Source organism: Branchiostoma lanceolatum, chromosome 4, assembly GCF_035083965.1.
Source record: "Branchiostoma lanceolatum isolate klBraLanc5 chromosome 4, klBraLanc5.hap2, whole genome shotgun sequence".
NCBI classification, from domain to species: Eukaryota; Metazoa; Chordata; class Leptocardii; order Amphioxiformes; family Branchiostomatidae; genus Branchiostoma; species Branchiostoma lanceolatum.
In genome coordinates this window covers 17,974,282-18,000,332 of record NC_089725.1, presented here as the reverse complement: position 1 = coordinate 18,000,332, position 26,051 = coordinate 17,974,282, and the positions used below count along the sequence as shown (strand labels likewise).

Here is a 26,051-nt window from a genome sequence, read left to right as displayed (position 1 = left end):
GATTGGGAATGAATAATGGGGAATTTCACACAGAAAAACCACGTTTTCTGTTGGCAGAGGTTAAATTTGGTTGAGGTTACATTGGAGACCTCATCACTTCCGGCAAGGGGATCTTCTTTACGGCGACGTTGAGAGAAGGAAGTAAAGCAATCTATCATCAACTGGACCATGATAAGAACGCACGCTGAGATTACGACTATATAACAAAAACATATGCCCTGATTATACATGTACTACCTCAAGTGTGACATATCGATTGTGACACAAATTGGCTTGCAGAGAGATTGACACTCTGTAGTAAAGAAAATGTGTATAACTCGGTCGGAAGACTTGAATCTCAAATAAAAATTGGACCTGAAGTAGTAGTAAGTCGATAATATTTGAAGCTTGATCGAAAACTTTCACATGTCTTCTGAAAAGCGCCCAGTGTCAAACTGAACGGCAGAACTGTCAGGCTACTATTTTTAGTCTGACCTATGACTGTTTCCATGGTAACAGCTGTCGTCACGAATTGGGCGTGTGCTGCTGTATCATTAGTCAAGAACTAGTTATTCTAGTCTGTGTTGCAAAATGGCGAACTCGCAAGTCTCCTTGCTAGTTTCTACGGTCCCAAGAGAACAACTGCTTTATGCATTCTTCTGGAATATCAATCATGCTATAAACGTACTCGCTGAAAGCTGCTGAAAAGTCCGCTGAGAAAACAGAGCTCTTTCCAAGTCCAATATTGAACTCACTAAATCTAATCCAGTAAGTGCACACATTCTCAGACAGATTTTGGAGGAAGTTTACGCAATGGACGACCGGCAGTCTGCGATCAGACGGTACTGCCTCTGCAGATTCTGTATCGTGTTTCCTGTGCTCCTGGCAGTATTTTGTGCGGTGGGCATCGTTCTCTGTGGAGTCTTCATCGTCAAGCCAATCGTGCGGACAGGTTCGCTGGATTACAAGGAGACTGTGTGCACGACAACCAGTGCTACTTTGTTTGGTATGTGTCGAACAAAAATGTATGTTTCCGTTGATATATAGATATATTTTCTCTTCCTCCATCTCATTTTCGCTTGTGGAGGAACGTATTTGTTCTTTTATTGTTTTAAATAGAAATTTGACAAATGTTCAGGCCATATCCGGATACTCGAATACAGGACGTTTCTCTTGAGTTTTAACCTGAATTCATCAAGAAAAATACGCATCTTTCTACCTGTTCCAGGGGCTTTGCAGAAATGTGAATTGTGTCTCAACTGCCGGGGCAACGTCCTATACCCGTGTCTGGTCATCGAAGCCCGTTACAACCAAGGATCTAGCGGCATCCTGTACGAGACTGAAGCGAGGTTGGACAGGTCTATTGATTTAGGCCGGCCGGTAAGAGTAAAGCTATTGCCCATTGTGTAATTACAGTACGTACCAGAGTAATTTGTTGGGCATGTCGCCATGCATGACTTCTTCATGTTTGTTTGTGTAATACACGTTCTGTTTTGGAACAGTAACAGTATATTCAAGTTTGTCTGTCGATATCATCACGAGAGTCGTAAGACGTGTCAAGTTAAACATCGATAATGACGTAACAGGGTTGATGGAGTGATGAACTATAATAGGAATGACAACAACATTAAGACTAATCTTTATTTACGCTATCTCTAGTGTGCGACGTCACCTACTTGCGAAAGAGACAACGCTTACACTCGTGAAAAAGTGAATAGGTTTGCGAGAGACTACGTAGTAGGGAAAACCTACCAGTGCCTGTATCGTCCGGGCAGTAACAAGGTCAGTTCTTTTTCTACGTCCCTCATCTCTCAGCTTAGCAGCAGTCAGTGTAAATCAGGGTGCTGGCAGTGGACACGAGGGGAGTTCTTGAATTTCTATCCGTCCTTTAGGTATTCTGTTGCACAGTCCTACGGTAGAACGTGACACTTCTTCTGTAGATGCCATTAACGTTATCTGAGAGACAACTGTTTCTGGAGTGTCCTACGTTGGCCAGCATAGAAGCTATGGATAGATTGTGATGAAGGTCATGGTTGCTTTTGGTACTGCAGAGAAACTCCCGGTTCTTATAACTTCTAAACGTGCAATCGTCTTTATGTTCTTCTTTGCTATTTCTAGTTGTTGCTGAGGAGACAGTTCACGCAGCAATCCATGATCCACTCCATGCTTTGGACCAGCGTCGGATTGGTCCTCTTTGTCGGCATCACCGTGTACATGTGCTGCCAGTGCAAGAAAGCACGTGACCAAGTCATGACGATGGCGGGACCAGGCGCTGGCCCCGTATTCCCTGCACCACCCCATGCCATCGGCCTCTACCCTATGCGCCCCAGCATGAACAATCCGTACACCCATCCACCTAACCAAAACCCCGCCGCATTGCCGGGCAATTACGTACTTTCCGCACCCCCCGCATATGCAGCACCCTAGCTATCGATACATTCGTTGAACTCCTCAAACTGACGATATTCAACTTCAAGACACTTTGCGTCATGGCAAATTACTGAATCGTCCTACAGTGCAAACATTGTAGTGTTTGTTGTTTCCGCAGACCATACAATAAAGTAGAAGAACCAACTTTAAAACATTTACGGCATGAGAACTTTGTTACGTATGTAAGCTGTAACTAGTCACATGGCATGTCTATCCTGGATGTTGTTCACACATTGTTGGCTCATCAGAAAAAGTTTGAGTCTGTGTCCTAACCTAACCTAAACTACACAGACTGAGGCAGGTCGTATCTTCTACTGTTTTACGTTAATTTTATCGATGGATTATTGTTTTGGTTGAAATAAGGTTATATTAAAGTGCTTTAGCAGGACGTGCGGTAGTAGGAAGGAATTAAGATGGGGTTTGCGGTTTGTAGGTCTTGTAACAATTGTAACTCTTGTAATTCTTGCTATTTTGAGATTATCATGTTAAGAAATTAGCAAACAGTGTATGTTTACAGACCCTTGGAATGACTTTCATTTGGAAAATACTTTTTCAGTACCTGTCATACGGTTTTTTTCCTTCCATATCATACCTGTATTGTATACATATGTATTGTAACGGTTCGTAGTCTGACCCTTTTGATCAACCTGTGCTATCATGTACAAAACATATTAAGAACAAAGCATGACGTCATTAGTTCACCTTCGTTCTTATATTTGACAGTCATACCGCACATTACATGCCTAATCAAAACACCACTTACTGAGGTATAGTTGTGCATTTGTTTGCCTTCCATTTATAAGTGTACCTACGCGGCAGGCAGTTGTTATCTCCATGAAAAATGGAGATGTAGTTTTGGGTGTGTCTGTGTGTGTGTCTGTTTGTCTGTCTGTCTGTGTTTCCGGACTACTGTAGTCAGCATAACTCAAGAACTTCTTGATGGATTACGATGATATTTGGTATGTTGGCAGGTGTTGTGAAGCCGAAATTCAAGGTCGATTTTGGGCCCCCTGGTATGTGACCTTGGTACTGCAGCAGAAATTCCATTTTTGTATCTTTTGACCTGGATGTGCTATGGTCTTGATTTTTTGGTGGCAGATAGCTTGTGATGTAATGAAGACGTGGTGTGGGTTTGGGCCCCCTAGCAGCTTGCTCTGGAACTGCAGTGGCGTCATCGTGAAAATCTTCTAAGGAGAATGACTGAACAAAGGAACGACGCATTTCCGTGATGTTTAGTTAGCAGGTACCTTAGACCGAGATGTATATAATGAAGTGTAAATTATGCTAATTATTAGGACTTAATTTGCATAACTAATGAGGTAAATCTATATTTGCAGTGTTTTCCATTATAAGACTCAAATATATGTAACTTATCTTCTTAATGGCAAGTGGAGCATTAACAGATACCAATTGTACAAATGAATTCTAATCTGCATAATTAATGCAAAAGTGCCATAATTTATCTAAGTGGTAAATGATAGGACTGTCAATATTGTGACATGTGTAAGTTAGTCAAAGGTGTTATTGACCATGCATATATTATGTAAATGTGTAAGTCATTTGCATACACAGAATAGTTCATGGAGATATGAGGTCGCGGAACTTGTTTGTAACGCTATAATGAATGAAATGAAAATATCAATCTTTTTTGTCACAACAAAATTGCAGCGAATTTCGTAAGGTCTACTACATCTAAACACAGAAACAAGTGGATACAAATGGTTTAACTTATGACTAGGTATATGTATAAATCAACAAGTTGTGTTTAACGAATCATTTAACGTTACAGTACCGGTTCTAAGGTGTAAACATTCTTTGATATATCTACCTATTTGTACACAGTCTGGGCACGGGAATTTTTTATAATAACTTCCGGTTTCTATGTTCAATTTATGACTGCAGATTCTTTTATTTGTGATTGCTCTTCGAATTTCAAAATTCTGTACAATTGTTTTGAATAGGAGTATGCCATTCTTGTATGCACATATTCTTCAGACGAAGTCGTAATTGATTGGGTAGTAAATTCTTATATCAACGTGGTAAACCAAAGGTTTATCCATACATCCTCAATACCATGATAGTTAAAAATGTCATTTACATGAATCACTCAGAAAATAAGAACATACAGCCTTATACATTCCACGTTCTAGTATAAGATGACTGCGCTTAATCCACAAATGTATATCAGCCGATCTATTGTCCCTTCCACAGAGACAGGGATCATAAATGAAATAGCAACAAAGGGTACACTAAACCTTATCCTAGTATATGTTCGTGTTCACACATTAAAGAAAACATTTCAGTTGTTATGAAGTAGTGTCTAATTCCACTTCACCCGCTGAGTAGTCATGACCATGTTGATCCACAACATGCTAATTGTTTCATATATTGTCTCTAAATATTTAATATACATATCGTAATAGCATAAAATACATCACAAACTGTTGAACCTATTATAGTGCTCAAATTATCTATCTAAAATCGGTAGAATCAATCTTCAAAGATTCTGAGAAGTGAAAGCACACAACATACTAACTAGCGCACACTAGACAGAGGGGAAGTTGGGATACGATTTGTCCCAAAAGTAACTGACTGAAATGGGCCCGCTTTGAAACCTCATTGCTGTGACATTTTTTGCCAGTTGATCTAGAGGACATTATAGGCCAATATCGCCAGGAAAGCCATGGTGGCCGGTATCAGCAGCGCCTTTGTCTGGACCAGGGCGCCCAGCAGGCGGGTGACTGTGGAGAGGAAGAACAAACTTTAAGATGCTGGTATAAAACAAGAGGTCACCATAGGATCAGTCTCAACGTCAGAAGAATCATTGCCATATAGCTAATAATGTATAATTATCCAGGTGAAATTATCCGATACTTTAACTCATGGGATGTCATCTTTACTGTTCATAGACGACATCAGAAAGGACTGTTATCCACTATTCAAATGACTTCAGAACACAAAACAAAAAACAGGGAAATGAAATAGAAAATACAGGTCTGTATACGTTGTTCTTTAACAACCAAGCCTATGTGTCAATGTTGGCCAAAATGTATAAATGTCAACAAAACAGGCTATAGATGCAATACAATAGATTATTTATACATATGATAAAAAAAACATAATCACAACACCAGGTTGGTCTGCTTCTGTATCTTACCTGTATGTTTGTTCGTGCTGCGTTGCGGTTTCCACACCGCCCTGGGATGTTTCCCCCTGTGTATCGTTCTCTGCTTGTTCAGAAAACCCTCCCAGTCTGGCGGCTGCAGAGACAGCAGAATCTGCACGTGATTCCAGAACCTACGGATGGAGATTGATACGTCATCAGTCAAGACAGACATTGGGTAAAACGGAGGAACTTCATAGAGAATACAAAGAACTTGACTTGAACTTGGATTTTGATTAGGAATTTTAAGTCTCTCACCTGAAGTGAAATGTGTCCGGCTCACGTGACAGGCGGTTCTGAAAGCCCAGATAGAGGTCGTCCCAAAACAGACCGTGCAGAACTGTCTGTCTGTGGACCCCGATCCTGTTCTTGATCTGGAAGGACAATAAAAACGACTCACTGGTTATCTCATTGCATTGGTTAAAGACGGAACTTACCATACAATGAATATATATTGAAAAGTTTGTACTGTCGATCCAACACCAAAATCACCATATGAATTTTCCACTGGCCTCCCCAGTCTTCATCCGGTGTCTGACCTACTCTGACTTCTGACGTCACACTTCAGGAAGGTTGAAAGAAAGTCAGAGCGTGGGTCAGATACTCAGTGAAGACTAGAGAAGCCGGTCGAAAATTCCTATGATGAGGGAACGCTGGTAATGCGGGATCAATAAGAAACCCGTAAGAAAAGAGAATTTTCTGAAGTCGTGATGTTACCTCCAGGTAGGCATGTTTTCTGGCAGGTCGCTGACTGGGGAAGGACAGGTCTAGGAAGTCCACAAGAAAGTCGTAGCCTCCCTCCACTGGGTTAAAGTAGTCATCAGTCTCTATCATCTGAAAAGTTCATCAGATCAACTTATACAAAGGAGAGAGCAACGTTCATGGACCGGAAATTGTGTTGGCTGATGAGTCGGCGTCGGGGAATTATGTTTACAGTTATGTTTCAGAAACAGGTTTGTGGATGCTGACCAACTCTTGGTACCATAGTTCGGAGTTGATATTATGTTAATATACACGTCAGTGTATTTGCGATGAGAGATAACTTGATACTGGGTAACGAAGTGCTCAACTTGCACGATAATCAACCGATAATTTGGCTGCAAAACGGCGTTTTTGATCATCTAATACTGACTTTTATTTACATCATGACACCAATAACTGTCGAGGCTGAATTTCGACATAGTATGGTAACCCTTCTAGCTTGTCAGCTAATACGTTATTGATCCTGGAAGGGGAAATAACAGGCCGACCTCGAAAAATCTTATCATGCTGCTGCAACAAACATAACTCTGTAGGCATCAGAGCAGCTATGATACATCAATAGGAATACGCGTTAGGACGACAAGTGATAACTTACCCGAAGAACCAGGTCGTAGTCCTTGAACCCTAGCCACTCATAGTAGAACGGTATCCAGTCTGGGTAGGCAAAAATCTCGCTCTCTATACTCTCGTTGATCTTGTCGATGTAGAAGTCGAAATCCCAGCTGTCCTTGTACAGCTTAGTCTGCGGAGGAGGATCCACTATTGCAAGCCTGAGAATGGTAAGTATGGGTGGTTTATCAATGTCATAAGAAGTAAGTCACTCAATTCTAGAGGAGGAACGTACTACTGTATGCTTGCTAATCCCAAAAAAACTAAATTCAGTCAAAATATGGCTATGTTTTTGTACTCTCATGTTGTGTGTGTGCGTGTGCGTGTGTGTGCGTGTGTGTGCGTGTGTGTGCGTGTGTGTGTGCGCGCGCGTGTGTTTGTGTGTGTGTGTGTGTGTGTGTGTGTGTGTGTGTGTGTGTGTGTGTGTGCATGCGCTTGTGAGAGAGAAAAGGGAGAGAGAGATTTCTAGATCCACATACAGATCAAGTAATGTTAAACAATTTTGGTTCTTGTGGATTTTCTGCCCACGCATAGGAAATCATAATCTCTGGTGGGGCTGACCACTTGAGTTGCCAAAACGTTGGCAAGTAGAAAAAATTGGTTGTCTTGAAAAAACGTTTTCTTCAAACGACTTCCCAATTTGATAAAGCTATTCGAGGAATGTGGCTCATACCTGCGATCAGCTTGGTCCCCCAGAGCCAGCGCCAGGTCCAGGGTGGACCCAGGCTTGGGAGTCCACGTCATCACGGAGTCCAGGTGTCTGTTGATGAAGGCGGCCAGTTGCTCTGGTTTGTTCTTGGGGTTATTTTCCAGGATGTACCTGATAAAGAGCAAAAAGAAATAAGATACTCGGGGATGCACCAAGTGATTTTTCTTCTTGTCCATTTCGTACACATATTCAATTTCAGTTGTTGTCGATTTTCAAGTACACGTGTCTGAAATGATATGATTTTGCACGCGCTGTCATACTTGATTTGCTCACGGGTAACTTGTACATCAGCATGTGTAGGACCGGCTTATTGAAAAAGCAAGTTAGATATTGCTCACGAATTGTCTAAGTGGTGAATTGATCAAAAAGTACATATCAAACACCGCAATTATTTGAAAACTTCAACCGTTCATGTAGTGGCAGGGGAAATGGTCTCTAACTTTAAATGCTACTTTCTCTGTTGTTTTCGTTGTTTTGTATCGTTAAGTTTCTGTTTCTGCAGATAAGCTCCACTTACTTATCCGCTGGATGTGCTTCTAGGAAGAAGCCGGCAAACGGGCAGTAGACTTTGGGGTTGACCTCACGAACAACTTCCTTCTTGTGGAACAGCAAATTCTTTCTGTCATTTGCCATAAACCTTTTTTTCCACTCCTCTGAATTCAAGTGATGGGAAAACAGAAGATGATTTTATCCAGAGAGCATCACCTGACACGCGTTCCAGTCTTACAATTTCAAACCAGATAGTGTGAATGCAGAGCACAATCGCAACGACAGCCATTCTCACCTGTGTACCTTCCGCCGAAGAATGTCACGGGAAACCCAGAATTCCCCCCTGAAAAGTCACTCATCATGATGTCCACGTTCTTGGGTAGACGACCGCCGTTAGGTGATACACAGTCCACGGTGTTCAGGATCAGGTGGCCTGCCGATGGAAAAGTAACGGGTCTTTAGGGTTTCCTTTCTTCCAAGGTTTAGTTACAACGTTCAGTCACGGGGGTCAAATCGAGCCAGCAACGCGACGCATTATTCCAGGATCTTAACAATTTGGAAGAAGTCTCTATCTCTTTTTTGGGCTTACTCGAATTTACTCGTCGAACAATAACCAGCATGTTATGTGAGTAGTTAGAAGCAAAGACAAATCACCAGCAATAGAGCCAAAGTTTGAATCTTGAGTAAGAAAATAGCGCATTGCACCATGCATGGCCTCATGCATAAGACAATCTGAGGAAGGAGGAAACTCGCGATGAATCAATTTCATGGCGAGTTGCAGTTTCACATGTGTAAAAAAGCCAGATATAAGATTTATAAAACAAAATAGCAGACAAGCTGCTGACTCACCCTTGTAGTCGATCAAGATACAGGTGTCAAACTCGGGATGCACACCATCCATCAGGATCATGAAACGCGTGTCTGCATTGATCTGTGAAGTTTAGATTTGTTGAACATGCTGACAGGTAACGTTAACGTTATGGTATTTCTAATCTTCCCTACTCTGCTCACCGCCTTACTTCTTTACCTCTTTGCTGCAGTGTTTTGTCATAGTTATTTTTGATACCGCTAGCATGGCTCGTTCATAGACAAATATGTGACTCAGTAAGCTGCGTCACTACCACCGAGTTGCTTTGCTTTCATTCCTACAGCACGAGCAGTAGCATATTCCCAATATTCGACGTAGCATATAACCATGCTACCCAGTTGTTGAATTTTACTTTCCTCTGCTGAAACATTCGGCATTTGAACCTTATCTCTTCTTGCATAACAATCTCTCCGTGCTTCTGATCAAGCTTCTACAATAGAATATAGAGGAACACATACGTCTTGCCACACACCAAAGTTGCAGATGTTGATGCAGTTCAGTTTGACCCCGCTCTGCTTCATCCTACAGAACACGGGCACGGACGTGTCCCCCACGTAGATGGGCATGTTGGGGTTCTTCTTCGACAGCAGCTCTAGCGTCGGGTAGCTGGAAAGAACATGACATGTAGAAATGCTCACTTTCTGTATTTCTGCGCACAATCAGGAAGAATGAATATCAATGAAAAGTCAACTCAGCGGTTTCTAAGGACATCAACTTTACAGACATTATGAAAGACTGGCTGGCATGCAACAGAGGTTAGAGTAAATGGAGAATAAGAAGTACAAAACAACTGTGTATGTTCCATCACCGGCCAAGAGCTCGAGGAAAGCCCTAAACCACTCATCAACGTGCACATGTAGTCCCCGACAACTCCACAGAATGCATGTTAAGAGAATCGTAGATCACCATGAGCGTTAAAAAAGGCACCATCAATGCGACTAGTCACGTGAAAAGAAAGCTATGTCTGTTGCTTAATCCCAAATACAGATAACCAGAAAAGCAAAATGATAGCCCGTTTGAGCATCATCGTATACTACAAATGTAGCTTGTGGCAAAATGGTTCTTTTGTGTTGTCTGACAACACCTTGTTATGTTTTAGCTTATCATTGGCCAGTTTTCTTCGGCCCAAACAGATTGAACAATGAAACAATGGACTTTATTTTTGCTCTTGTTTATGGGCCCGATGGCAACTTGTGCTGGAGGACTGAAATATATTCTGACAAAGACACTTCTTGCTAACCTGAGATGATCCGAGTGTTCATGGCTTATGTAAATGAGGTCGGCACGTGACAACCTTTCCAGCCAATCAGCAGGTGGTTCGTGTTGCAGCCACCACCCCCTGCTGAAAGCGGGTCCAGTCAGCCATGGGTCGAAGAACATGGTCTTGTCTCCCAGCTTCACCTCCATACACGCGTGCGCGAAGAAGGTCACCTGTGAAGGCATCAGATATGATCTACCATCAATCATGCAACAGACGGAGCCCTTCGTCTCTAGTTATTAATTCTAACGACAAAATATCATCATTGTCAACAATGTAAGTAGCTATAAAGGGAGCCGTCAGTGCTTGAAATGTGTAAGCTGAAAAATACATAATCATCGCCACAAAATGACATTTAGAGCATAGATGAAAGAAAGATCCCCTTTCTTTTGAAACTTTATTTTCACAGAGCACAACGGAACTTCCATTATCAATTCTGAGGGCTGAGATTGGGTGTACTCTCGACAATTTGTGAATAATCCAGTACTGACGAGTGATGTCGTTTCCCTTACTCGGGATATATTTCAGCGCGCGAGGTGCCGATCATGTAGTTACCCTCATTCATCATGGCTGACACGACCTTCTCAGCAATATGCTGATCCAGCTATGGAAAACGAAACTTTATGCAACTTTTGAGATTTGAGCTGTTGGGAAAACATTGTAGCAAAATTGATTTGCAAGGTTTGATTTGCAAGTATTCCGAGTGACGGAATTCACGTCACATGGATAGGTATTGAGTATCGGAGTAAGATAGTCTGATCCTACCTGCACCTCCCCGGGTTGGATCCTCTGCGGTGACCTGGGGTCTCTCTCCCACGGTTCGGGAGGGGACAGCTCCACCAGAGTCAACCTGCCCTCATCGTCTAGCTCAGGAACTGAGGCCATCAACATAATGTTTTCATATGATATAGGAGATTCTTTATACACAACCTATATCCTATTTACTACCAACCTGATGAAATTATTTTCGGATGTTTTTATATATATATATATCATATTTGACTCTAAAGTTAGTTTTAGCTCCTTCAAAGTGACCGGTGTTTTGATGGTTTGAAAGTCAACTCGCCAAACCGTCCTATTTCCCTGTGAAGTATTTTCCTGAAAAAAGCGCCTAAGATTCAAGAACACTTACATAGCTGATCCTGTGTGAAGCTGTCAGGCGGGTTGACGTACTTCATCGTAGATGCATCCAGCTTCCAGTTATGCTTGGTACATCGAACAACGCTGTGGAAAGTGGGGGATACTGTAAGCAAGTTCAGTGTTTAGTCAGTAAGACTCAGTAGTCAGTAATATATTCAGTATTTAGTCAGTAATATACAGTAACACATTGCATACGATTTTTTGTCGTGTGCGTTTCAGCGAGGCCAGGATAGAACCAACCGCAACTGACAAGGATGTGCGACGATCTTTTCGGTCAGAGGGGAGATTTATGTATATATATTCAGGTTAAGGTTTGCGATCTAGTGTGTAGTCATCTTGCTCATCGCATTTTCTTACTTGCAGGCAGCATCTTCAATGTCTTTCACAAAGAGTCCGCGTTGATGTCTGCAGACGTTGCGACAAGCCTTGTACGGATCCTCGGGAGTTGTAGGATCCTACAAGAGACAGTCGTATGGTCAAAGAGAGGAAAAAGACGATTGACTGTGAGTTGAATGTTTTCTCTTGATGACAGGAAAGTGTAACAAGTAGATCATAACTTTATTGCAGCAAAGTCATGCCCGTAGGCTAATTGCAAGTTGACAACAATTACTGATGATGACGATACACAGGCATAAAGTGAAACATAAGGTATACGTGTCATACAAATGCTGAAGATCAAACTATGTTGCTAATCTACAATAAGTTGCATTATATACGATACCGATACGATACGAGGTTTGACTTCTTCTTTGAAGGCAGTGGAAAATAAAAGTCCCACTTTTCGATGATGATGAGTGAGTTAAGTGATTTCAGACTAACATAGAGAACTTATATCGCACATAAGCATACCTTATAGATGATGAAGTTTCCGACGTTTTTGTGAATCAAGTTGACCCCTGACCTCAGGTCTGCTGTCTCTTGGGCAGATAACTGAAGGACCTCCACGCTTCGCTGCTCCATGTTCCACCTGTTTCAATCCCAGCGCACTGTCCGAATCCGACAAGAAATATATCATCTGTTATGGGCATTGGAACATTAAAGGTTATCTCGCCAACAGTCCAACAACCATCGCCAGCAACCATCGTGATCTCATTATTGAACCTAAAAAAAACTTAAACAGGAACCCGGTACACAGACGGTCAGGGAACTTATTCTACTTGTGCATCTTCAAATTCAACAGGAACCCGGTACACAGACGGTCAGGAAACTTATTCATTCTACTTGCGCATCTTCAACTGACCCAACCTGTTGAAGTATGGCTGCCAGAATCGGCGGACCTCAAATTACGGCGTTTACTAGACTAGTAGTCTAACTAACTGGTACAAGCCTTTTTTTGTCTGTTGAACTTCAGAGCCAGTGAGTATTTTGGTCTGCAACACTGGCGTATCGAAGCGACATTTCGTTTACGTACGACTAGTAATATAATGGAATGGTGTCACTCACCTCTTGCCTACTTTCAAATGCTAGAAACAACCAGTTGGACAAGTTTGGCTGGGTCGTCGATTATCGTGTTTTCGCTGGTTTGTACAAAGCCCCTGTCACAAATTCCGGACATCCCCACGAGCTTGCCCCGACCACTACCCAACCTCATGTCAGCGCTGGGTCCAATTTTGGGCCACGCGTCTATCTTTCGTTACGACCATGTAATGACAATTCCACGACCATTAAATGGCAATATGTGGTTAACTCACGGCTAACTCACAACCGACCCGGCCGACCCGACCCACGGACCAGAGGTTTAACTTGTTCGCTTCAGTACTTCCACTATCAGTTTGAAGATTTATCTTGATGACCAAGAGGTTTACACTTTTCTTTGGCCGTATTTGTACAAATGCTTGCACACTGCCCCACATAACGTTACATGTATGTATCGGGCAGGCACGAAAAATTGGATCATGTTTGGGTTCCCTTTCATGAAACCATTTTTATGATCGCTTGAGGCACAAGTATTTTTGTTTACACACAGCAGGTTATCTTGGATGCTTTACTGACAAGAATTTCCCCTGGCATGACCAGTCGACATATTCAGTGCAAAACTTTTAGCAGGTACTTCAATTCTAAATTAAATGTAAAGCCATAAACGTTTTCCTGTTGATCATGGGCATATTCATCTGTGCCAAACCTGTCGAAACATGATGACTTGAATGGATATCAATTTACATCAAATTATACCCAAGAGTTAAGCAGACTACGTACGGTACGTTGTGACTACCTTAGCGCCTACCTTCAACCAGGGGGGCGGTGTTGATCTCCTGTAAACGTTGAATATCTCGAGGTTTGTTGAGCTTGAGAGGGCCAGGAGAACTTCGGTCGGGTAAAAACCAACTACCGACTAAGTAGTCCGTTTACGCAAGGAGGTTATGCAAGACTAGTGGTGTCGCCATTTTCCTGCCAGAGACAACTTGTTGGACAAGTTTCACAATTATAAAATTCGTCGCTGATTTGTCACCAGTCGTTGGTTAGGGGCAATGCCCTTTATACTTGCCATGGTTGGGAGGTAAGGAGCCATAATGGTTGGCTGTTCAGTCCGCCATGAAGAATGCTCCTGACTTCTGTTGTGAGAGCAGTTCGTACCAACATAAGAGTTGTCGATCGGGAAAGCCATGGCGTCAGATATTTATTGTTTTTGTCAGCGTCGCGGTTATCATAGGTTACTTGTAGAGTTCTGTAACGCTGATTGACGTTTGAAAATCGACGTCTGGGTGGTATTATTGTGTGTTCATCCAAGGATGATATCTCACTATCATTATCCTCACTAGAGTCAAGGAAGTTACTTGCTAGAGTCTTGTTTATTTGCGAGGCTTAATTGATCAACTCCATAGCCCACCTACCTCGATGAAAACGCCGAAATGTAAACAACTTGACTGACACACAGACATCTGCTAACTGTGATGGACAGCCGGGACTGCTCGACTGTGTGCTCACCCTTCCAAGAATAATGTCTATGACCTTTTCTGAGGCCGCGGTGGGTTAGTTTAGTCGGTAATGTCGTCGCCGCGCCAGTTGCATCAAATATTAGTGGAGTCCGCACTTTATCTCGGATTGACCATTAGACTATACCTATCATTATGATTACTCACTTTCCTACCTCATCAATCAATGGGCGACAAACTATAAGTTGTCATATTTTTACCGGGAGGCATAATCCTGTGATCAACCTGCCAATAGGAATGCCTGTAAATTTTTTGGAAGAGCGCTTCGTACCAAACGGAGAGTTTTATCGTTGATTGATTTATTCATTGTTACTGAGGTCGCGTGCCTCCTTGGTTAGCTGTGTTTTCTCTGATTTGTACTAATGTTTATGATTGTACGCTCGTCATATATGCATAATACATACGATATTTCATAACTTGCAACTGGGTCATTGCGATACATGTCATTTCAGACCCCACACACAAACACTTACATACATACATACCTACACACACAGACAAGTGTTAGAAATAGACACAAGCTAGTAAACTGTTCATAGACAATTATTTACTGTTGTAAATCAATGAAGCGATATTAACAGAGCAGTACAATATGTTACTCGGGATGATAAAGATGATAATCGATCTAAAGACACTGACAACGATGTAGAACATTAATATTGATTCTTTTTTTCCAATTCACATTCAAGGCAATAATGATGGTGTTCTCGAAGTTCCTTTGTAGCACGTGAAGAACGCCAATGTGGATTGACTTATACTCGTTAAAGATGAAATGTTCTGAGAATTCTATGAAATATTCATTAACTACAAGAACACGAAATGCTGCTGTTGTGCAGACAATGACGATAAATACATGTCATCAACAGATGTCTTTACAATGATACTCTTTATTGACGACTTCACTTTGCGAAGGCAGCGGAGGTGGTCTTGGAAGGCGGCTCCAGATGTGCTCCCTGGGTTGTAATGCCGTGCCCTGTCGCCAGGCTGGAGTTGTCACTGACGCTATCATAGTAAACAGGGTGTTGTTCTCAATTTAGCATCTACAACATTTACATGCTAGTTGCGTTGTGAGCTCGACGCCGAAAACTGATAACACATATATGCGATATGTATACTGTATTTATAAACGAAAATAAGTAGGTAGATGCGTATGTCAAGAGTGGACCACATCTTGATGATAATCCTACATATCGATTTCTAAATCTTTTTCTTTCTTCCTTGTTGACTTATTCAGATACAATCCCGTGACTTAACAGCTACAATAGCCTTACCTTGGAGAATGGTCAGATCATGAAGGACGCTGTCGCAGCTGGATGACCGGGAGGAAAGCTGCACCTGCGGCAGCCGCAGGCTCGGCATGTTGTTCCTGAGCGTTATGTACTGATGCTGACATCATGTCCCATTACCCCGAGCTGTGCGGTCGGATCCGATGACTCCAGTTTGTTTCATTTGGTCGGAAGAATATCCCAGGCTGTCACGTATATTTTCTCACCATTAGCGCCGTCTTCTGGACAACTAAATCCAATCCAATCCACGTCCAAACACCGCACCATGTACCAGACGCGTGTGGGAAGCCGATTCCGTCCGGTTAGCCGCTGTTGACCCTGCCTCTGTCATTGCCACGACCCCGGCCCATCGAATTCATATGATCTCAACTAATCCATAGGATCTCAACTAATCCATAGGATCTCAACTAATCTATAGGATCTCAACTAATCCATAGGATCTCAACTAATCCATAGGATCTCAAATTGTTGGCGGAAGTGAAGCTGATCATGTGTTGTCGTCAGATGGTCTGATTGGAAAAGGTATTTGAGAATTCCCCTGATGTATATTGTCTATAAAAAGGATAATGCAATCCAGATTAAACCGACTCCGCCCTATTCATAACCTCTCAACATCTCCAAGAACAATCACTATACCGGTTAGACATAGCCGGAACTGTTTTGTTTGAATATTAGCACGGTTTTTTTTAAATCGCTACCGGGTTCTGTTTGATTGCCAAGTTCCTTATACAGTGTATATGCGCTTACACACTGCGACAATAAGAACCGTTGGAAAACAATCGGAACCAACTGCTATCAGAAAACTACATGGAGTCTGCAACGGGGTTTCGCACGCTGTACTTGTACTGAAGACATCTTCAGACAGGAACACCACCTCTTGACTTGGTTGGTTTCACCTGTTGTTCACTTTCTCCGGCACTGTCTCTGCCCTGTCCACAACAACAACAGCACCCCAGTACTAGGAATAACACTGACAGACACAGAAAAATGATCCCAACAATCAGATAAGCATTATCTGGAGCTCCTCGTGTGGCCCCAAGAGCGGTAAAGGTGCAACCTTGTATCAAAAATATAATCCCAACGATAATGGAACAGGTGGGAATGCATTTGGCCCCTGTTCGGGAAGCGCTCCCTCCGCTACCGCCACCAGCACTGGACGCTCCGCTGTCATTCATGGATATCTAGAGCTCCACTCCGCTCGTCTTTGGTGGTAAGATGCCGTCTGAGGCAAACTCAGCAAACAGTCTGGAGGGAAATAGCCCAAGATTCGATGTTAACATGTGTCATAGAGTAAAACTGTGTCAAAATGAATAGCACAGCTGCTGTGATGTCATTTCCGCAACCCGCGACCCACCTACATAGGCAAGGTCGAGTACATTCAGGATTACGTGTCGGGGGGTTGTGAATATATGTGGAATCATCTATACGACGTGTATGCCCCTGTCGGTAATTCTTGAGTCTGCAAAAGATTCTCAAGTCCAAAATAGGAGACATGTCAAAGACCCTTAAACGATTGCAAATGTCGTAAACAGTAAAAAGGCGACCAAAAGATAAAATCTTGTCCCTGGAATACCCCGTAATCGTTTATTCGGCAGGTTTATTGACCCATACATGATTGCACTGACGTGTCATCATAAGGGTGTGGTCGTATACCACTCCTTTCCGGCCCCCAAAGCTATATGCCACCGCAAATGGCGTGTCCAGAACAGAAGGCATAAGGCGCACATCAGGATCGATATAAAATCTTTTGAGAGAAAGCTATTTTAACACTGTATACAATGACACATGCGAAGGATGTCGTCAGTCATGATATGTCACACCTGGCTGTAATTCAGCTGGAGGGTACACGGGGGGTTATCAGAATATCAATGATGTATAATGTAACTGCTGCCTATTCCAAGTTAAGTTCAATTATGTTTTTTGATTCAGAAAAATATTATCTGCAGAACCAGAAAACTCGCCTCTGGAATTGAGCCCCCCCCCCTATTTTGAAACATTTTCACAACGTCTACACACAGTTTGTTACTTAATCTATCAGATTCTATCTTTCTCTTTCTTCCCCTTACAATGGGCTTGCAGTTCTGATTCATATATATACCCTAGGTTTTGTCCGACTGATCTAAAGCCTACAGATATTAGGGTTTTGGCTTTTTGATGTTCAACTTGAAGAACTTGTCAAACAGATATTCCCATGATAACCGTAAACCCACAAAGAAATCATTCCATATTTGATTCTTTTCGATGGTTCGATAATCTTGTAATAACCCTGAAGTTGGCGTTCATATATCTCATAGATTTATCTGGTTGTCGTCGACTTATCAGAAAGGAAAGGAATCCTTTGTACAATGTTTGAACGGTGATTGGATCAATGATGGAAGTGACATTAGATCTTGTCACTCAATCAGTTCTATTCTATTTTGCTTGTCGCTGATTGGTTACTCCAGGTGACCGACACCTGTATCTCCAGGTGTGAGGACTTAGGGACAGGAAGAGGCCCCTGTCTCTTTGCCACACTTGCCCAGCTTCAGACCGCGCGCGGCAGCTACAGAACGGTTCCCTCTCATTTCAAAACCATGGAGGTGCCTGAGCCGAAGAAATTCCGTCGCTCTTGCTTCTTGTCGCACCTCGCGGACTTGCCTCTCGTGAAGACGGCTGCCGCAGACCTCCAGACGTTTTACTCGGAGACAAAGGAACGCTCGCTGTTGTTCCGTGCCTGGGGCACCATGGTCGAGTTGGCGCTGATACTGGCGATGTGGGGAGCCGACAAGACAGTGGGCAAGTGGTGCCAAGCCATTCTGCGCCATGAAGGAGAAGGTACAATGTTGTAGCTTTGACCGGCGCTCCGTTCGCAAAGTAGTACTAGTAATATAATTTCTTCAAAAACCTCTTAGTCTAGCTAGTAAATTCGCCGAGGTGGCAGTACCGGCTTAGGCCATGTATTCCTGACAGCACAGAAATCTGCTAAGTCTGACAAAGACCGATATTGCTTTATCCTTACGTATGTTATAAACTTTTAATCACGATCAGTGCAATATGTAAATGTTACACAGTCGTCCTTGCCAACCTATCTCCAGCTCAACTGGCTGCCGCCATCGACACCTACGCATGCGTGAAGCTGCAACAGCTGGAGGGTAAATTCCCTGTCCTAACCAAGTCTGCAGACGCGGTAGGTGTGACGCGTGAATATGGGCAACATGTCTGTCTTCTAATACAGGCCAATGTCGTAATCTATGATCAACGGTTTGAAACACCGAGCATGGACCTGTACTGGAGAGATCTATTAGTCTTACACTTTTGTTCTAGTCTTTTCTCCGTTTTCAAGGTGCTGATCCCAGCGTTTTTATAGAAGAAATCGCGCTTTGTTGTTTAGATCGGTATTTTTTCAAGAGTGAGAAGTGCTTTATGTTGCACTTATTTGTTCCAGTGTTACCGTAGAGGGGTATGGTGTTTTGCCAGAACAGCGGCAATTCGGGGCCAAGATAAAACAATAACAAAATGAATTTGACCGACGAATGATATTTCTCTCCCTCCTTTCTTTAGGTTGCAAAGAAGACTTTTCAGAAGGTGCTGTCGGTAGCATGTATCATTCCTCGCTGGATGTTGGAGACCAGGCTTGGGAAGATCGCCATATTTGGGCTGGATAAGACCCTCCAGTTGTCGGTGACGGTGGCAGACCTCTTACAGCCGGAAGTGGAGATTGAAGAAGGCGCACCTGAGATAGCGGTAACTATCGGAAAGGTTGGTTTGAACTCTTCTCTCGCATGGAATTCTCAGGAGAGATTTTAATGGTAATTTCTACGGAATGTCTGCCATTACCTAGAGGTATCACGTAGAAGTACTAATGGTTTATTTCTGATTTCTGAAATACAACGAACAAATGATGATAGGACGCGCACTTAGTCTTGACTCAGTCTGCGCGCTAAGGAAATGTTGTGTCGATTGCCAAAATATTGTACTGGATGGTTCTATGTTAGCGCGATGAGGGAAATCATTTGCATAATATATGCTATATATTCTTGTACCACACGTGTGATGCATGAAACCGTTGTCATGTCAGAATGAGATGATTTCGTTTACAGACCTCAGCCCCACCTGCCCAGGAACCCGACTTGACCGCTCTCGTGACCGTAGCTGTGCGGACGACCGCCAGTTGTGCCCGTGGTCTGTTCCCCACTCTGTACGGCTGGTTCATTCTGACTCCACTTCTTGTTTGGGTAAGCTATAAGTCAAAGTCTTTGTTTCCCCTTTCTCAATATCGATGTTTGAGTTCAAGGAGGTACCTCCTTGTTGAGTTATACGCGCGTGAGGCTCATTACCATGTCTTAGGCTGTCAGTCTAAGACATGGTAAAGCCAGTTAGCCGACAGCCACCGTAAAACTTTGTACGGTGTTTCTTGTACAAACTGCTGGACTTTATGCCCACAATTGATAGTCTGTATGCACATTTGGTGCAGTCCTTGAGCTGGTTCTCTCGACTAGCGAGCCTTAATACTCTCACCTGGAAGGTTCCATATAGAAGGACGGACTCGCAATTGATATAGTAAATCAAATTGTAAATTCAACTCTAGGCCTTCCTTTCTGCCTTACCAACAGATCAATAATAGTTAAGTTATGCTGTATCCTTAAGGTGACCGTGCTGACCTGGACCCGCCAGGCCCTCCGCTTCATGCGCCGCCGTCCCCGCCGCCCGTCCCGTCGCCGGAGCCACCGACTGGCCGCCAAGTCCGACCCCGACACCAGAGCCAAGATCAGCTCCCGCCGTCGGATGTCGCCGCGGAAGCGCATCCCGTCCCTGACGGAGGCCCTGGCGCAGTACATCCCGAAGAAAGCCTTCTCCATGCTGGGGCTGACCACCCCGCCGGCCGAGATGACCATGCCGCTGTTCGGGACCCGTCTGCCCGGAGCAAGTAACGGTAAGATACACAAGTATGAATAAAGAAAAGGTCAAACCAATTAAATTAAATAAAATCACGAGTCATGTTACAAATAAACAGTATTCTAATCTCACTTGAGAATCACTGATGTGTAGAAAAAAAAAGCAATCAAGTCACAAGGTCTTAACGTTTTTCCTGTGACTTTCCTTTTTTGTTGTTGATAGGTTGATACATGTAAGTCTTCGTCATATTCAGCAAACATTCTTGTGACATTCGGAGATAATCATAACTCCAGTCAAATCCACTACTCGACTAAAGGGACTGCATGTACATTGACGCATTGTCCTTACGACCATAAAGCAAATTCTACAGAAAAAGAATAAACATTTAAACACACACATCACGTCGCGTAAGCGACCAGCAGTATCTACACTATTGATAAACTGTTGATATTTGTAATTTCCCCAGAGGAGCTCCGCGTCAGTCCCAACATGGAGGAAGGGGAGAAGCGGAAAAGGTCAGCAGCAGAAAACGATGAAGACGAAAATTTTCTGACCATGGATCTGGAGAAGTACCGGTCTGACGATGACCCGGATTACCCGGTAAGAGACTTTCTTAGTCCAACTTTGATGCCAAAGGTCGACACACTTGGAATATGCTATGTCGGCACTTAATGTTGAACTTCGAATGCAACAATTGCTTCTCCAAGAGATTTGAGTTGGCACTCTTTATAAGTGCACTGTTCAGGATTTTGCTTTGAATTCTAGTTCTGTTGTAAATATCAAACATTAAATAATTGACGTGTACATTTTGGTGTGTAGTCTAGTAAAGCAGCTACTAATAGTTCCAGACCTTGCAGCTTTTAGACAACATTGATACTAAGTAACTCCGGTGCATAGAGAACCAGAGTCTTCATGACATTTATTTTCCTCCCACGACCTAGAAGAAACTAGTGTCTACTTAAGAGTACACAAGAATAAACCAGTTCAACGGCATTTCCAGTCTTCAAGTCAAGTTCAACTGTAGAGCACAGGATCTTAGACCACATAGTGAGTAGACATCTGTGTCTGATTACTGATCAATAAAGGCAGGAGCCCACGTGCTCCTAGATTCATTCTTGACCAGACAACGAAAGTGTGCACATCTATCCTTTCCTACACTGGTGGACAGCGGTGTGTTGCCGCTTTCGAGCGGCCGAACCTGCGCTAAGACGCCATCCTAAAGCCTTGGCCCGCTACCATGCCTCCTGTATCGCCCGGTGATGAGACCATCGGCTCCCCGAGAGACCATCGCCCGTGCTGCGTTGCCCGACTGCCACGTCGACCGCCGACCCCAGCCTGCCGCCTTGCCTAGCTGTTCGTTTAGATGTAGTCTGCCCGCCTACCGCCGCATCGCACCGCCAACAGACCCAGCTGGACCGTCCAACATGCCCGCATGCTGTCCTCTAACCCATCCGGCCAGCCAACCACGCCCGCCATGTCCCAGCCATCTCTGCCTGCCGTCGCTGAAGCCAGAGCCGCCGGCCGCCACGTGTGCAGACCACGCTGCCGTCTCCCTGCCCCACCATGCCGCCTGTCAAGCAGTCAACCCACCCGCCCCGACTGAGGAGCCATCGACGCTGCCACCCCGTGCCGCAACGGCCTGCAACCTTCCACGGCCACCCTGCCTGCCTGCGACCGTCAGCCGGCCACGCTGCAGCCGCGCCGGCCCGTCCCAGACCTCGGACCGTAGAAGCCTCGCTGAGCCTCACGCCGCCGATCGTCGACTGCCGACCCCAGCATGAGAACCCCTCTACGCCATATCACCGAAGCTTGCCGCTAAGACTCCGCTGTTCACGACAACATCGATCTGAACTTTGCGACCTGACGTGACCCGTGCGATCCTCACTGCGAACTTTTAAAGAAATTCTCCCTTGCTCCAGGAAGACCACTGAACTTTTGCCGCGTAAGATAAGACCTACGAACTTTTGTGGTTCTGAGTAAGGTACCGTACACGAATTGTATGTAACAGTTAGGTGTTGACCTGGTCCATTTTCGTACGCCTACGGGTAACGATTACGCCTTATCAAACCTTTTTGTTTTGTATGTTGATGTTGAACTTGTATGTGCTTGCCTAACTAAATAGAACGATTGCCTGCGGGCCTACCCTATTTTTGCTGGAAGTACTTAAATTTTGGTTGTTGCCTTGAGACGTTCATGTTGTAGCTACATGGCCTCGGATCAATCTGCCCTGCTTGGGAAATATTACTGTGCTATGTAATATTTAAAAATGCAATGTTCTCCATCTGTTCGTGTTCCGACGATTTTCTATGCAGTAGTCCGTCAGTTACCAGCTTGTCGCTAGAACTGCAATACCAAGCACTTGTCAAAATAGTAACACGCTGGGACCTGCTGTTTTCCCACCATTTTCTCAACTATTTGTCGGTGTCACAGACACTAGGACACCAGTAACGACTTGATACATCCTGTTTTTGTAACTTTATTGAATTTGTGTAACAGACGACGGGGACGTCGTCTACCCCCCGGCGGTGAGGGGTGTAGAGCACAGGATCTTAGACCACATAGTGAGTAGACATCTGTGTCTGATTACTGATCAATAAAGGCAGGAGCCCACGTGCTCCTAGATTCATTCTTGACCAGACAACGAAAGTGTGCACATCTATCCTTTCCTACACAACCACGTTTTGACTTAAAATGAACCCAACCTATTTCTTTCAGTCGGAGTCATCCTCCAGCACGGACAGTTACGAGTACATCTCCAGCCAGTCGGAGGGAGACAGCGCCGAGGAGGAGGTGGATGAGGAGCCGGCGGCGGCGGCGGTAGAAGAAGATGAGGCGGTGGTGGCAGAAGAGGCGCCGGCTGAAGAGGCGCAAGAGGAGGAGGAGGAGGAGGGAGGAGGCGGGAAGGACTCGGGCGTGTCTTCCGCCATCACCACGCCCACGGGATCGGAGAGCCCCGAGTCGAACAAGGTCAGGCAGGCGGGCAAGACTAAAAGTTGGCTGTGATTGGCAAGTTGTGTAAACTTCAGAAGGGTATAAGTTTGTAGGGAAATGTGATAAACCTATGAAGCCCAAACGTTTTATGTAGCTTAAGAACTCCAATGACATTTTACCCTGCAGCCTTCAAAGTAATCAGAAAACATGGACACCGTTGTGACCAGTCAAATCTTCGAAATATTTTTCCAATCTCGCCTGTGTGACCATTGATATTTCTGTTTCCCTAAGATTAAGTATATATCGCAGCTACATATTCACATAGAGTGCTCATTTTCATGTTTCGATGACTTGTACTTCTATTCTACTTTCGATGTAGAAGCAGCCCATTGACGCTCCTCGCCCTGCAGATTCTGGTACTGACGTCATCAAGAGCAGCAAGATCTGTCCTGCCGACAGTAGCCAACCGACAGCGACTTCTAGCGAATCGGTATAATTTTACACTCCTTGTTTATTGTCCCGATTGCTGTAGACACAATAGTACATATTCTACATTATACATGTACCTCCGTATAAACGACGTGTAGTTGGTCAAATTATGCAATCATCTGTTGGCTAAATGATGGTTTTTAAACATCACCTTCCTTTTTCATTCAGGTCAGTGAGCAGTGAACAACGCAGATCACGTCTCTGGTCGGAACTTTTCAGGAATGACGGGCAGTTAGATGTTGTTGGACAGAATATTAACATCTGTTATGTTCCACCTTTTAGAATACGCAATAAAAATACAGAGTATCGGTATACTAGAATCTAAATGGAAAGGTATTTCCTTGACACAGTATAAAAATGCGTGTACAACGGATGTCATCAGATTTGGAATATGAATGTATCCTTAGATTTGAAATATGAATGTACTATGTATTCTTTCTCGATCAAGAGACATGAGTCATTGAAAAGAATGCTATTTATGATCAATAAAGGTTGCCAAATGTGAAACTTCAAAAGTATTGCTGTATCTGCCTCGTTACTTACGTCGAAGGTTTCAATTTCCTTCTAATTTCTCATCGTCATGATCTTGAATTAGTTTGTCTTCTAACATGTCCGGATGAAGGCTTTGGCCTAGAATAACGGAGCTTACAGACTGTCTCTGCCGATCACATTTCTGTCTCAAGCTGCAAATGAAACGGTCGCAGAAAGATATTGTGAAAACCTCGTCGGTTGCAGGCACGGATGGGGAATGTTGACTGCATTGTAAGTTGAGAAAATGCACAAAAATTTCGACAAAAGGTGTACAAGCTATTTACATACAAAACAGATGGTGCACAAACTAACACAAGAGTAACATGGTAATGTACATCCGACGATGCGAAGCACATGTAGTATCAGTACCTAGTATGAGTACCTAGCTTCGGTTAGGGACGTCCCTCGGATAGGACGTTCAATGGAGGTCCCGTGTTTGAGGAGAGCAACACCTCTAGCACGTTAAAGAACCCACCACACTTATCGAAAAGAGTAGGGGTCCTTCCCGGTGTGTGTGGATCATATAAATCTGTCCGGGTATGCAGCTTGTACTCTTCAGTACAAACCTGGTGTGTTACGCCTTGATACGGTTTACCGGCTATGCAATGCAAACAAACAAATACAGTACTGTTGAATAAGTTTTCTTTGCCTTTTTTCATCCATCTAAGAGACATATTGTGTCAACTTCAATGCATGCACTAAATTACACACGACTGAGAAATATAGTCTCTCCTATTCACATGGAACGTCTGAAGATCTGGATTGTATTTTACGAATTCTTGTATAGTAACGTCACATGTATTAGATACTGTAAACCCGACTAGTACTAGTCCAGGCAGAGGTTCGGCTCCGGCTGGTTTTTGACGGTGTTTTGGGCGTTTTTGTCGGGATTTCTACTTATAGGGGAAATAAAGAAAACGGGACAAAGTAGAAAGCCCGACGAAACGCCGAAAACACGTCAAAAACCAGCCGGACCCGAACCTCTGCTTGGAGAGTACTTCAGTTAAACCTGACACCGATTTCCTTGGTCTCAAGCCACCATGGCTAATCCCTATGTAAATATCTATTAGGCGTGGCAACCAGGTTTACCCCTGGTAAGTTAAACCATGTGCGACATGTCCTTCAACAATGTTCGAAGCTAAACAATATCTAATCTTCAAGCAGATCATCTGGGGTTAACAATCCTTAACAATCGTTGTCTGACTGCTTGACTTCTCCGAGTCCATCAACCCATAAATTCCAAGATCATATCTTGTTAAAACCCAACTAAGACGGAATGATGAAAATAGATGATAAAATGTGTATGGGTAAATTTTGCAAAATGACCACATACATAATAAGATGATTGCATCAAGTGTTGATTTTGCTCAGTCATGATAGAATCTAGAAGTCTAGATATTTAACCTCCTTACGAGGACACCATATTTGTCCTCGGTTTATGACACAAATAGAATTTTGACGGTCCCCGTAGAGTCTCTTTTTTTCCTTTGCTAAATAGGCTTAAACCCCTTAAACCACTCTCTGGAAGAGAAAACAATACAGTTAAACGTTTTTAGAACGGTACAGCCACCCTCCCTCCAAACAGAATGGTCCCTTCCC

General features: G+C 43.6%; 3 protein-coding genes and 1 long non-coding RNA gene across 6 annotated transcripts; 2 read left to right on the top strand and 2 right to left on the bottom strand.

Moving 5' to 3' along the window:
• Window positions 1–519: 519 nt before the first annotated feature.
• On the top strand, window positions 520–3,167 carry LOC136433043 (uncharacterized). Its single transcript, XM_066424822.1, has 4 exons — window positions 520–985; window positions 1,208–1,359; window positions 1,639–1,761; window positions 2,098–3,167. Exons 1-4 carry the CDS (start codon window positions 793–795, stop codon window positions 2,404–2,406), a joined length of 777 nt encoding a protein of 258 aa, XP_066280919.1. The 5' UTR covers window positions 520–792; the 3' UTR covers window positions 2,407–3,167.
• Window positions 3,168–4,012: 845 nt separating this feature from the next.
• Window positions 4,013–13,825, bottom strand: LOC136433041 (cytidine monophosphate-N-acetylneuraminic acid hydroxylase-like). Of its 2 annotated transcripts, XM_066424817.1 has the most exons (16): window positions 13,632–13,825; window positions 12,257–12,393; window positions 11,765–11,862; window positions 11,400–11,491; window positions 11,033–11,142; window positions 10,250–10,440; window positions 9,468–9,615; window positions 8,991–9,072; window positions 8,437–8,574; window positions 8,170–8,305; window positions 7,617–7,763; window positions 6,930–7,104; window positions 6,290–6,406; window positions 5,831–5,946; window positions 5,567–5,706; window positions 4,013–5,150 (listed from the first exon to the last, which is right to left on the bottom strand). In XM_066424817.1, the coding sequence occupies exons 2-16, from the start codon at window positions 12,365–12,367 to the stop codon at window positions 5,056–5,058; spliced, it is 1,896 nt and encodes a 631-aa protein (XP_066280914.1). In that variant the 5' UTR covers window positions 12,368–12,393; window positions 13,632–13,825; the 3' UTR covers window positions 4,013–5,055. The 2 variants fall into 2 exon arrangements, with proteins under 2 accessions (XP_066280914.1, XP_066280915.1); XM_066424818.1 differs by lacking the exons at window positions 11,765–11,862; window positions 13,632–13,825 and having other exon boundaries at window positions 12,257–12,372.
• A 1,042-nt stretch (window positions 13,826–14,867) lies between these two features.
• Window positions 14,868–18,045, bottom strand: LOC136433044 (uncharacterized). The gene is made up of 2 exons (XR_010755589.1): window positions 15,612–18,045; window positions 14,868–15,342 (listed from the first exon to the last, which is right to left on the bottom strand). It is a non-coding gene; the product is annotated as an uncharacterized lncRNA (long non-coding RNA).
• A 68-nt stretch (window positions 18,046–18,113) lies between these two features.
• Window positions 18,114–24,436, top strand: LOC136433042 (uncharacterized). Of its 2 annotated transcripts, none has more exons than XM_066424820.1 (9): window positions 18,114–18,440; window positions 18,701–18,792; window positions 19,167–19,364; window positions 19,727–19,840; window positions 20,253–20,538; window positions 20,968–21,101; window positions 23,217–23,468; window positions 23,812–23,922; window positions 24,090–24,436. In XM_066424820.1, exons 1-9 carry the CDS (start codon window positions 18,200–18,202, stop codon window positions 24,102–24,104), a joined length of 1,443 nt encoding a protein of 480 aa, XP_066280917.1. In that variant the 5' UTR covers window positions 18,114–18,199; the 3' UTR covers window positions 24,105–24,436. The 2 variants fall into 2 exon arrangements, with proteins under 2 accessions (XP_066280917.1, XP_066280916.1); XM_066424819.1 differs by having other exon boundaries at window positions 18,115–18,440; window positions 19,706–19,840.
• The last annotated feature ends 1,615 nt before the right edge of the window (window positions 24,437–26,051 follow it).

What these genes read in the sequence shown, in the direction of transcription:
- LOC136433043 (XM_066424822.1), top strand. Translation starts at nt 793, where the DNA reads ATGGACGACCGGCAGTCTGCGATCAGACGGTACTGCCTCTGCAGATTC. An exon ending in CTATTGATTTAGGCCGGCCG is followed by an intron (nt 1,360 to 1,638) that starts GTAAGAGTAAAG and finishes CGCTATCTCTAG; the next exon opens with TGTGCGACGTCACCTACTTG. An exon ending in ATCGTCCGGGCAGTAACAAG is followed by an intron (nt 1,762 to 2,097) that starts GTCAGTTCTTTT and finishes TGCTATTTCTAG; the next exon opens with TTGTTGCTGAGGAGACAGTT.
- LOC136433041 (XM_066424817.1), bottom strand. Translation starts at nt 12,367, where the DNA reads ATGGAGCAGCGAAGCGTGGAGGTCCTTCAGTTATCTGCCCAAGAGACA. An exon ending in ATTGAAGATGCTGCCTGCAA is followed by an intron (nt 11,492 to 11,764) that starts GTAAGAAAATGC and finishes CACTTTCCACAG; the next exon opens with CGTTGTTCGATGTACCAAGC. An exon ending in CCGGACACATTTCACTTCAG is followed by an intron (nt 5,707 to 5,830) that starts GTGAGAGACTTA and finishes CTCCATCCGTAG; the next exon opens with GTTCTGGAATCACGTGCAGA.
- LOC136433042 (XM_066424819.1), top strand. Translation starts at nt 18,200, where the DNA reads ATGGAGGTGCCTGAGCCGAAGAAATTCCGTCGCTCTTGCTTCTTGTCG. An exon ending in TAACCAAGTCTGCAGACGCG is followed by an intron (nt 18,793 to 19,166) that starts GTAGGTGTGACG and finishes TCCTTTCTTTAG; the next exon opens with GTTGCAAAGAAGACTTTTCA. An exon ending in TCTGCCCGGAGCAAGTAACG is followed by an intron (nt 20,539 to 20,967) that starts GTAAGATACACA and finishes TAATTTCCCCAG; the next exon opens with AGGAGCTCCGCGTCAGTCCC.